This window comes from Vidua chalybeata, chromosome 8, assembly GCF_026979565.1.
Source record: "Vidua chalybeata isolate OUT-0048 chromosome 8, bVidCha1 merged haplotype, whole genome shotgun sequence".
Taxonomy (NCBI): domain Eukaryota; kingdom Metazoa; phylum Chordata; class Aves; order Passeriformes; family Viduidae; genus Vidua; species Vidua chalybeata.
The window spans coordinates 29,028,327-29,040,956 of NC_071537.1; the positions used below are offsets into that span (position 1 = coordinate 29,028,327).

General features: G+C 42.0%; 1 protein-coding gene across 1 annotated transcript in view; it reads right to left on the minus strand.

Moving 5' to 3' along the window:
• The window catches only part of ANK3 (ankyrin 3), a 306,368-nt gene that overhangs the window by 38,888 nt on the left and 254,850 nt on the right, over window positions 1-12,630 (minus strand). The window contains exons 32-38 of the mRNA XM_053948490.1: window positions 6,550-6,761; window positions 4,756-4,963; window positions 4,131-4,227; window positions 2,720-2,948; window positions 2,007-2,132; window positions 1,133-1,255; window positions 602-628 (exon numbers count right to left, since the gene is read on the minus strand). Of these exons, the coding sequence (XP_053804465.1) occupies window positions 602-628; window positions 1,133-1,255; window positions 2,007-2,132; window positions 2,720-2,948; window positions 4,131-4,227; window positions 4,756-4,963; window positions 6,550-6,761 (1,022 nt within the window). The remainder of the gene's footprint in view (window positions 1-601; window positions 629-1,132; window positions 1,256-2,006; window positions 2,133-2,719; window positions 2,949-4,130; window positions 4,228-4,755; window positions 4,964-6,549; window positions 6,762-12,630) is intronic.

Sequence of the window (12,630 nt, forward strand, 5' to 3'; positions counted from 1 at the left end):
TAAAACCCACTCAGTTTTCTGACAATCTAATGTTGCAGTTTCCATGAAACAGTAGGTTTTTAAGCTGCAAATATCTGAGGTTTATTTGAAAATAGATTTGAACACAATATTTAGAAATTGGTCTTGGCTGGTTTACTTTTTTTGAAAGAATCTAGTTTATTTACAGAGGTAAGATATTAAAGGTCACTACTGTGTCCTCAGCAGTACCTTTTTCCTTCTCAGAAATACAAGTTACCATAGCAGTGTCAGTGTTACCCCAAGAGGTAAAATATTATCCGCTAAACTCTCCTTGATTTTGCCAAAATTTGACTTGGTCTGATAGTCATAAAGATATCCTTTTTCACAAGAAAAATAGTTAAATTTTAGACTGCTTTTATTCAGTGCTTGGTTTAATTTCATAACTTATAATCATGGGGTTTTCCATATTTGTGCGGCTCTACTGTTTTACAACAGCCTATCAGAAGTTGAGGATATGGTTATTTTTCTGTAGGTATCATTTCAACGCCACCATTAAAAATAGTTGTTTGTTTTGTTCTATAACATACTACTTTTCTTCACTAAATCTGAAGGAAATAAAAACAGAAGACAGTGTTTATATTACCTCATCATCTTGATCTGACTCTGTTTCCTTTTGGTCCCAAGATGCATTGCAGAGACAAGGAATATTATAATGGACAGCAGGGAAAAGAATATCAGGATATGAAAAGGACCAAATTGGGAGCACAAAATGCAAGCTGATTTATAAGGCAAAGCAAATCCAAAATGTCAACACAAAAGAAAAAAAAAATCTTACATCCAATGCAAATAAACACGTGACATTACTGAAAGCATAAACCTATGACTTGCAGGCTGAAGCATGAGCTGTAAACAGAATCGTAAAAATTATAGGAACTTGACACCACAGTAACAAGAGACTTTAAAAGCGTTCTACATACAAGAAACCAATAAAACATACATTTTAAAAGCCTTTATCATATTCCAAAGCATTCTCTTTACTGACACTTCACAAGGTTTCTTTATGACTAGCAGGAAAAAAAAAAAAAAAAAAAAAAAAGAGAGAGACAAAAACGAAAGGAACAAAAACAAATCCAACCCAACCCTAAGAAAAATGTTTACTTTTCCAAACAAGTACCTTTTTGTGTGCTGGCAGAGTGATATTCAAGTTGCAAACAGCTGTTTGTGGCAGTCCTTTTGTAGTCTTTGGTTCTTTCAAAAATGATAATCGACCACAGGGTTCCTGGCTGGTGTCTCTTACCTAAAAAAGAAATTGTGCTTCATCATAATAATATATAGTAATTCAGAGTCCTAGAGGAGGTTCCTGGAATGGTTCTCAGAATTTCTTTTTACAAGGAGCTTTCTAGTGTGTAAAGACGAATAATACCAAGCTAGAGCTCAGCCTGAGGTGCTAAAAGAGAAAATGTGTTACTGTGAAAGAGTTAGGTCAGCCTGATGGTCCCTGATGGCAAATCCATGCAAGACAAGGTGTTGAGTGAGAGTTTCATACTGGAATATTACTGACAGGCACTGTCTGCTCACTTCAATTTTATTCTGCCATGTTTTGTTCTTGTGTTTACCAAAATGCTTAACAACCTCTCCAGCAGGGCAGCTGTGACAAGGCTAAGGAAAGTGAGCACCATTCCTGGCCATTTAGAGATGAACAGCCTGCACACACCTTCTGAAGGCTGCTCTGCAGTACAGGATGTTATTGAATGCATCTCCTTTGCTTAACCCCTCAGAAATTGTGATCTCCTGGTAAATATGTTTGGGCTCCAATTTGAGATATGGTCTTAGCAAAAGGTTGTGAATCCATATAATGGGTATCTGTTCCCAGATCTGCCAGCAGCTCTGCTGTGGCTCCAAGCAAAGCACCCTCTCCATGTTATTCACATATTAAAGAGCTACACCTACATCCCAGGGGCAAGTCAGTCCTATAGGGGTGAAGAAGGGAAGAGGGACTGTTGGAAGGGAGGAAGGCAATAGGATAATTTATTTAGTTTTTCTTTTACCTTGATAGAAAATGGCAGTCTATTTTCTTTGAAAGCATAAAAATTAAAAACAAGCTGCTGTCCTCCTTTAGTCAAAGGGGCCAGATTTCCATAGCAATCAACATAAATAGGTTTTCCTTCAAGAACCTATCAAAGCAAGAAATAAAAGTCAATAAAACCTCTTTTAATATTAGATTCATGCATATAAACATCATTATTTCCCCCATCATCGTTCCTGAGTTTAACACAAGTCCCCACTTGGTTACATTCAACAACAAATTAGAATATCACTGTGCATTATGGCAAGGTATTATGAGTACAGGCGGTTTGGAAAACCACGAACCACCTGATTGGCTTTTCTAAAGTAAGATTGTGTAATTTTCTTCAAGAAATAATAAGTTAGTGACTGTGATTTCACCACAAGCCAGTCCTACTCATGTCTGTGTGCCTGCAGGGCCAATGAGAAGGAATTCCCTCTGTCTGCAAAGCCCAGATAGGGCTACTTGACAGCAGCGAGGGCAAACCCCACTGCAGATTGAGCTGGGGCACCCACAAGTCCTCATGCTCCTCCAGTCTTGCCCTGTTTTGTTCTTCCTTTGAGAAGTTTCATGCCACAGCCTTGCTGTGAACCTTTATTTATTTAACAGGGCTTGTCGTGGCTTTTGCAGGAGCTGCTGCTACTTGGAAAACACACTGCCCACCAACAAGGAGGGAGCCAGCTGCAAGGAATGTACCTCAATGTCTTTGCTCCTTGCAACTTCCTCAAAGTTCTCTTGCTGCTCCAAAGTTTTGTCCACTTTGTCGTCAGTCATGCAGAAGCAGCGCAAATTGGATTCCACAGGGTCATTCATTTTGGCAAATATCACAAACTTTGCCATATAAGGAACACATATTAATTCTCTATAAAGCTGTGTTGCCAGCCCAACAGTCTCTAGTACTTGGTGGCAGTCTGCAAGCCAAAATCTGAGTGGGAAAAAGTAAAGCATTAAATCAACTTTTCACTACGCTCCAACAATTGCTTAAGGCTTAAAGAGAAACTATGTCCTGTATCCTTGGTCATTTTGCATGTGTACTGTCCTTGCAGAATTGCCAGAGCTGTAATTTTCCTTCTATTCTCAGTATGGGTTTAACTACCCAAAAATGGGAATACCTGGCAATGAAATGTTGACATACTTATCTAACCATTTTCACACCAGTGTCTCATAAAGCTATCCATCTGAAGGCACATTTGAAGTCAAACTGGGGAAATTTAATTTCTTGTGACCACACACAATGTACATTGTAATGTGCTGATACTTCACTATACATTTGATTTGCTAAAACACCTTAATAACACACACAGCAAATCACATCTCCCATTCAGGCTGAAACAAATATGCCCATGGTGAAGTCTTCAGAGACAGGTGTTATATTGTTATTTTCTCATCTTATGATCAAGAGTTTGAAGACATGTGTGATACAAATTATAAATTATTTATACTTTGTATCAGTCTTTCCCACACTATTTCAGCTCTGACATATTTGCTTTTTGAGCAATTCTCTCTTTTCATAAAGGTTTTTATAGTTGCAATGTCATTTACTGATAGGTAAACTCTCTACCTTGCATTTTCTTCACTAGGATACATGATTTGTACAGATCCTGTTAAATGCCTCCAGTCAGCATGTAAGTCCATGAAGTCCGTCAAGATTAATTTCAACTCATAATTTTTTGCAAAATATATTTTTGTGAGAGCAATTTAACATAATTTTCAAATAAAAAGCCCACAGACAGAAATTAAACACTAGATTTTTAAACAAACACATTTTTATGAATCCCTGGATTTTTTTTTTTTAATGGGATGAACATTTTAAGCTTTCCCTTTCTGTTGCCATTTACAGAAAAACCAAAGCCCTGTGTGGCAGGGCTTCAGAGGAAGAGTCTGTGTGCCTGCCAGGAGCCTCTGTCACAGCCAGGCCAGAGCTTTGTGTGCAGCCCTGGGTGTGTGGGACGCTGATAGGCAGTGACAAAGCAGCATCTGGGCCATCACCGCTTCGTCAGCCTCGTGAAAGGCTTCCAGAAAGCCAAAACACAGCCTCCCAGCCAGGCACGGTGTTGGTCAAGGGAAGGCACTCCTGAGGTGCAGTTGGCAGGGTCTGCTCCCATACCTGGCAGAAACATTGGTGGTGAAGGAGACACAGTCGTTCGAAAACGTCAGCGGAGTGGTGCCCGTGATATCCTCCCACTGCGCAGGCGAAGTGCCTCCTGTGCAAACACACACCAGGGAGATCTCCTTTCAAACACTAAACACACACAGACTGCATAAAGAATGTCTCCACACACAGAAAAAGAGCCTAGACATTAATGTTCTCCAACAGATGAGTTCTGTTATCATGGAGCATCAACAATGCTACATGGCGTCACACGTCACACCAAAAAACAGAGATGTAAGCAAAGGACATACCTACAAGTCAACAGCAACCCCCCTCGATATCAGCTAGGACAGAATCACTTCTGCAAGCTACTGTTACTGACAAGCATGTTTAATAACCAAGACTGAAATTCTTCAAGACTGAAATTTAACATGTGTTGGGAGATTTGTTTTACAATGGGACCAGATACAAAGCTCAGGGAACCAGTGGGAGCCTTGGAAATAACCTCAGCTGGCTTTGCTCAGGAGAGCTGATCTGGGCCCAGCACACCAAGGTTCCCTTACTGGAAAGCAAGAGTAGTGAGAGTGAGCACAGAGCTGCTGCCACAGAAACCTTGGCAACGAGCAGGATTTTCTCTAACCTGTAATGCTACATAGGAGTCGAAGGCTGGGAGTTGTGTCTCCTTTGTACCCGTTGGTTACTCCTTCTCCTGATGGAGGTGGCACAGGAATTGTCATGGTTATTGGCTTATGGAATTTTCTTCTTCTTGGCTCCACAGTGACAATGGGACTGAATGTTGCTTTGTTTCCAAGGATTTTTTTGACAATCTCTTCTGGAACTGGTTGAGCCTGTCAACATGGGGAACATACTTAAACTAGAGCTGCAAATTGTTTATAGACATGCAGAATTATTTTCTAAAATGGTAATTCTGTTTTCTTTATATTTTCTGTAGATCTTTTTTTTTTCCCCCAGGAAGCCTTCTCAAGGGTGATTATTAGTGAAATTCATGCTTAGTTCTTATTCAACAACTTACTTCTGATTTCGTAATCACTAAATGGTAGAGGCTAAATTATAAATCTCAGAAGGTTCCCTGCAGTATTTGCTGAGAGTTTTTCAGAGCATGTTTGGTTTTGTTCTTAATTTACAGTGATTAATGACATTACGTACAATTTAAAAATGCAAAAACAGGCCTATTTTTCACTTGAGAAATGAGGACTAGACACTGTCACCTGGAGGTGATAGACAATTCTTACATCTCTGCCAAACACAGATTCATGCTCTTGAGGAACACTGCACTCCAACTGACCTCTGTACTCAGTGCTTCCTATGATTATTAGAAAGAAATACTTGTTTGAGTCAAAATCATAAAGAATGCATGAAGTTACAAAAGATTTATAGGTAAATTCCACATTTTCTACAGTCAAAAGTGACCCACATGGTAATGGGAGTTTGCATCCATTTGTCTTTTTATTTTAATTTTTTTAAACTTTCAAGTCTGTTTCAATCAGGTTGACCCATGACTTGCTATTATTCAAATTGCAGAGTGCACTGATATGCAGAGAACATGAAGTTACACTGCAGTCTCAGCAGTCACAACACTGCATGCAGAGCTGTCATACTTCCCTCACACTGGAGAGCTCTGGGAAGGCAACTGTATAACCAGAGCAGCAGAAATTCCATTTTCTCAAGATTAATCATCTTGAGATATGAAATATCTTTAACAGAAATATTTCAGCATGAATTTCAAGAACTGCAATTCAAACCAGCATCTCTTTTTCATGAACCCATGAGACATATCATACTATTAAGGGAATTTTAAGTGATAACTAACTGAACTCAGAGATGCCTCCTATTCCTACGGATTATTTCTCCACTTCCTCTGCAGTTAGTTTAAGTAGAATTTAAGCTATATGCTCTTCCCAGATTTCACCCCTAGAAATGCCAGTGGTGAATGTCCTAAGACACAGCAGATGTACATGGGAGGTTTCTGACCCAGTAACAGCTGGCAAACAGCTGCATGTAATCCCTACCAAACACATTCCCGTGGCAGAGGGCAGCCCAGTGACCCCATTCACAAGCTGCTGCTTTGCCACAGGAGATGGGGCCTGCACAGTGGCTGTAGAGTTGCTGGGGCTGTGATGGTTCCAGCTCTTTGCTTTCCTCTCTCCGTTCCTGGGATGCTAAGCAATAATCACGGAGGTGATCCAAGGGGAGCTGGGCTTGTGCCACAGGGACAAGGACTGTGCACCACCTGTGCCTGAGGGACACTGAGCGTGTCTGGGCAGACTCGTGCCAACTCAGAGCACAGGTGTGAAAAAGCCCCTTGTCACAACCCACTGCTAAGGAGCAGCGTAAGCTCCTGGAAGCTCTGGAGCTTCCAGCCTCGTGCATCAAGACAGGTGCGCTTAGAGAAGCCGCACTGAAGCCTCTTTACCTGGAGCCCCACGCGGATTCTCTTGGTCAGAGCCCCCTCGGGGAAGGAGGCCTGGACCCGTGGCACCGTGGTGCTGCTCAGCACCCCGCCCTCGGGGCCGATCTGGTTGCTCTCCTGCTTGATCCGGGAAACCACCGCAAAGTACTGGGGGAAATCCTTGGTGACGATCCTGCAGATCCGCTTCTTCTCCAGCTCCTCCACGCTGTCCAGCTCTGGGGGCACAAGACAGGTAAAACGTTCAGGCATCCCCTGCCCAGGCTCGTCCCACACACATCTGGGGCTTTGAATAAGCCTTAAAATGCTTAAGGAGGTTGGGAGGTTTATTATTATTTATTTACTACAGCAGTAAAAAAAAAGCCATTCAGTGCTATCAATTATCAAGCTTTGTTCTTTCTGTGAACTTCTGTATAAATCTTGACAATGAAGGCCAACAGCAATAGCCAAAAAGACTTGCTAGGACACCTAAGGAGTCAGGTGTGACAGTCTCTGCAGGAATAGCTGCCACAGAACGACAGGTTTGTCACACAGCATAGAAATCCAAGGAGAGCTGAAGAAGATAGTCAGGCTTCTTCCCTCTCTTATTTCTATCTGATCTTTCTGTACATAGCTCCAAATTATTCCCAGCCTCTTCCCCCATATGGTTCTGACATAAAGAAAACCACAGGAGATCACAGTGAGTTCATGACTTATCTCCCTTCATGCCAGGTGTGCAATCCAGAGCTTGGCCACCTGAGGCACTTGAGACAGTTATTGCCCAGACTGGCATCCAAAAAATCCTGACCAGACACCAAGCTCTCCATGAAACTGTGGAAGCAACAGAGCTGTCTTCCAGCACTTCCAGTGAACCAAGAGCAAGATTCCCTTCCACATCAGGATTTCAGCCATTTGGTTATCTGTCCCAAAATAACTGCAGTGTGCCCCTCAGTTCCTAGAGAACCTTAACGCATCCTCAGCTACAACTGAAACGGAGTCAAGTCATCGACCATTAGTGCTCTCAGTCACATTCCCAGTTTGTAGGGTCACCAGGGCTCAGAAACTTGCACAGAGTACCTATTCCTATTAATTAGGTAAGTACATGACATTGTTTTCCTCATATATGCACTGGAGAAAACTCTGTGATACAACAAAAATATAATGACTTTTGCAGCTATGTGTCTGTATACATATACACACACATACACATATATATATATATGTATTTGCATATATATTGCATTGGTGCCCCAAATGCATTGGTGAAATCCCTGTGATATAAACACCACACACAAATGGATATAATTATATAACTGTCATGCATTTCTCCTTGTAACTTCTTGAACTTGGCCTTTTTGTCTCTTGTAATTTGATTTCATTGCAGCACTCCACCAATTTCAGCTCTTATTTTCCTCCTTAAAAAGGGAATTTCTAAATAAAGTTTGTTCCTCAAAAGAGGACATTTTTATCACCTCCAGCAAGAGAAAGCAGGAAGACCAGAAATAATACTAAGGCAAAAGACACGCGTAAAATACTTTGTGACTGAGACATATTACTCCTCTAAGCGTGTAAGCTCAATTACAGTTCCAAAAGAATTAGAATGCAAATTTGGTAAAATGTCAGTTTTCCATTTTAAAACATTCAGCGGATAGTTTGGATTAATCTCACAGTGGTGCTGTGGATCATATGTACCTACCAGAAGTGGATAATTTCTTATCATAATGTCAGCTTCCATTTACTTTGACTCACAGATTGATATCTGAAGCCCTCTAATGAATTAGTCACTCTGCCTGCAGCTTCTGGAAGCAATGGCTTGTGCAGGAGACAAACTGGATTCCTAAACTCCCAGGCAGGTATCATCCATCTTAACTGGTAATTCCTCATCATCTCCTGTTTGTTGCTAGAGAAAAAACCCACTGTAAAATGCTCACAGAGGTGAAGGATAATTAAAATTCTCCTGAAGCAGAAAAACAGTGATTTAAACAAGAACATTTCCAAGTCCTTAGAACCTAGCAGGCACTCTCCTTCAGAGGAGGAAGATGGGAGGATAAGAGTGGCAGAGCAACAGTCAGGCATGGAGAGGAGTTGGACTATATATAGGGAGGTTATGTTTGGATAATACATATGTAAGCTTCTGTATGAAGTTGCCCTCTAACAGAAAAAAAAAAAAAAAAAAAAAAAAAGATGATGAGCAATCAAACCATCTCTCTCACTGCCCTGAGAAATGCAGTGTTAGCAGGACAGAATTAATGAAACAGGGAAAACTAGTCCTGGGAGAGGTCACGTTTCCCAAACACACCTCATGCATTTTACAGAGGGAGATATCATCATTACTATTTCCCTCAGCTGCTGACACTTCATTCCTGGGCAGAGTGTTTCAATGATAAACCTTGAAGCATTTTTTGGTTAGATGGTTGGGTTTTGGAGGGAAGGGGGTTTTAGCCACAGAGAAGTAATGCTGTGCACCCGCTCATGCAGACAGGGATAGCAAAGCATGGAGAGGCAAAGCAGAAAGGTTAGTGGCAGAACTGGGAAGAATCTCCCAATGTCACTGTCTCCCAGGCTTGTGCTAACAGCCAAGAACTCCTACAGCCACTCAGCTTTAGTGAGGCAAGAGAAAGGTATTGTGAATATAATGTGTGCAGAAGTCTTCTCCTGCCACCCATGTGTATGGTACACTTATCCTGCAATGGTTTGGTGTCTGACCTTCCACAGGAGTGATGGAGAAGAGAGGGGAAGGAGGCAGGAAAAGAACATCACAGCGTGGGCTGCATGCTGCCACATGAACATTAAGGCTCCAGGACTGGAGAAGAGAAACCCAGCCATGTCCTCCAAGGTCAAGAGGGTTGTCTCAGGTCAAGGAAAGCAAACACACCAGTTCTCTCTGGTGAGAGGCAGTTGTGGATCAAGTTCATCCACATCTAATACCTTTCTTTTTTTACTTTCAGATAAGGTAACACAGAGCAAGAATCTTCCGACTCGAAATAGAGTCACAGAACACCTGGCTGTTTCATGAGCTTCAAGGTGTCTTTGTGTGGATCTGGTTTCCCTTGCCAGGGCCTCAAAAGAATTTTGCTAGCACTGAAAAAGCAAATCTCACCTGTACCTCCCAGACTGAACAGCTCTCTGAGTTGTGCAACCCTCCCTCAGTCCTGGCTGGAGCAGAGCTGACTTTGTCACAGTGCCCAGAGCGCAGGGTGGGGGGAGCACAGGATCCCAGTTTTCCCCATACATAGATGTGCCCATTGAGGAATTGCTGCACTAAAAGCATGGCAAGCAGGAGGCAGCTTCCACATGGAGAAAAACCCAGCAGGGGGATGGAGGCAGGGAGAGCACATGGCAAGGGACAAGGAGAAACTGAGGGCAGGAAGATGCTGGTAGCGAGACCCACCCTCCCAGCCTCGGTGTTTCACACATATAATTACACAGTGCCACAAGGATGCTTCACCCCAAACAAGGCAATATCCTTTATGCCTATTTTTGTGTAGTCTTTTATCTTGCCATTCACAACATACAGTTTAACAGCAATATGTTTAAAAACTTTTCTTGGAAAGGTGGCAAAATCACTGCAGAGTGATTTATGGTGGTATTTTAAACTTCAAGCATAAACAAGGTCACACTCTGGTTTGATCTCTCGATTCAGTTATGTAAAAACTCCGGCTTCCCATCTGAAACCACACTGTGCAGCTGCAAGCTTACTGCAGCCACAAGCATTTGCATTTCTTGGCTCACTCACTAGTTTGCAAATAACTTTTAAAAGATCAGCTACCCCTGTGTGTGCATTTGTGCCCACAATTTGTCTACAGCTACCTCTAAAGGGTGAAGGAATGTTAAAAGCAAACAGAAGTTATCTATAAAAGGAGCCTGTCTGAAAACATGATGTATTTACCAATTTCAAGGCAGAGAGCGTCTTCCTAAAAAAATAATAAATTCCAAAAATACATATATTTTGTTTGATTCAAGTATAAATAAATGTAATGTGGCCAAGAAGTGTGAATTGCTCCCCTTGTGTTTGTAGCCTCACTCCTCCTACTCCTAAAAACGCCAAGTTCCCTGTATTTGCCTAAGTACAGCACCATCCTTAAAATAAAACCTATTTAAGCAGAAACCTGACCGCACCAAAAAAACCCAGGCTCTTTACATCATGGTTCATTGTTCTCTCATGATAATAATCCCAAAGTTCTGCTGTTATCTAATCGTGCACCAGCCCTGGGGCGATGCCTCCTGCCCGGGATTATCTGGGGTCTAGGACGAGGCTTCCCAGCAGATGGTGCTGCTCCAGCGCAGAGCAGGTTTTGGCAGTGCCCACGGGGGCCGGGATGTCCTTGCTCTCATCCCTGCTGGCTGAAGGGGAGAGTAGAACAGAGCAACCCAACAGAGCAGCAAACTGCATCGCTAAAGCTCGGCCTATTAAGGAGCTGCACTAAAGGTCTGATTGCCCTCCTTCACCACACGGGTAGGAAAGGACTTGTGATCACAGCAGGTTTGACAGAGAAGCTGCCTTTAACAGAAAATGGGCACTCCTGCAGCACCTCCTGGCACTTAGAGATGATTATGCAGACGAGTTTTCCTGCAAAGACACACTAAATTTCTCTAAATGACTATGTGGCTGCTTTTTATTTAAATTAAAGCTTGCTTCTGCCTCCAGAGTTCATACCTGGAATAAAACTTTTTCCAAAGTTATGTCTTCTGTGATGCAAGATACTCCTCCTGAGCCAAGTCTGACTGCGGTATTTTTTAACAAAACACTAAGAGTTTAAAACCCAAAAAAAAAAAAAAAAAAGTTAAAAAAACCCAACCCACTCAAGTCTACAAATTTGTATTTTTTTTGGTCATTGCTTGGAAGACCTTTTACATTGCAAAGGTGTGATTTAACTAGAGTGGAATTTTGTCAAAACCCTTGCACTACTTTAATGCAGGGTGGGTGGTTTTTTTTTGTTTTGTTTTGATTTTTTTGGGGTTTTTTTGCTTTCCTAGATAGAGAAGGATTAAGCTAAAACAAACTGAACAAATAATCACTACAGTGAATGTGTCTGCAGTATTTTTCTCCTTTTCCTCTCATAAATTATTGCCTGGATTTGTAAAAGCCATTCCTGAGGTTTGGCTTTTAAGGTGTCAAATATTTTCACTCTAACAGGATAATGTCCATCATACTTTGTGCGATTATTTGGTTATTTGGCTGCACTTACACCCACCAACCTCAAACAGCAGTTCCCCAGAAGGGAAGTGCCACCTGAAACCCTCAGTAGATCAGAAAGTTGTCCTGTGGCTCCATATTGTGAAACTTATTATTTTAGGCTCTAAGTACTGAGGGCTTCAGGTCCACCTCTCTCAAAGTATTTTTATTTATTGAGCTTGTCTCTGTAAATTGTTAATTTATCCATATGTGAGCTCTTTCGTAAGTGCTGCAAGCAGCAGCACTTCAGAACAGTATTTCTGTGCCCAGATTTCCTATCCCCAAATCAAACTAAGCTCAGTTTGAAAAGCACATGAAACAAATAAGCAAGCTGCTGATCAGGGCTGACTGCCTCACCCCTGTCAAGGCACCACTACTTCACCCAAATACCAAATCATCACTTCTCCTCCCATGCCAGTGTGCAGAGAAGGAGGGGCAGTGGTGAGATTTTTCTTTTTCAAAGGCTGCAACTACTGCACTCAATCCTGCAGCAATCATAATTCCCCAAGCCATACTATCCTGGACCATGTCCATCTCTTGCCTGTTCCACTGCTTTTAGGTACCCTTCAGTGACGAGGTTTATTTTATTTTTCCAAACCCACTGGCAAAACATTTGCAGTGTTTCTGCCCTCCTGTCTGGTTGGTTCTATTACATTTATTTTGAAATAAATAGCCACAATAGATCATCACAAAGCAACCAGATCCTTGCTGTTGCTTTGTGTTTGTACAAGCTCAGGTGCAGTTCAAATACTTCAAAGTGAAGCCTTTCCTGTTGTCCCCATTCCCAGAAGGTCAGAAAATTGGCAAAAGTGCTGTATTTCAGATGCCCAGGGAGACCCTCACAACAGCACAACTCTCCACGTTCCCAAGGCATGCCCTTTGCTGAGGCTGCCCTCATCAAACCAGGAGAGGCTGAAATCAAAGGCAGGGCT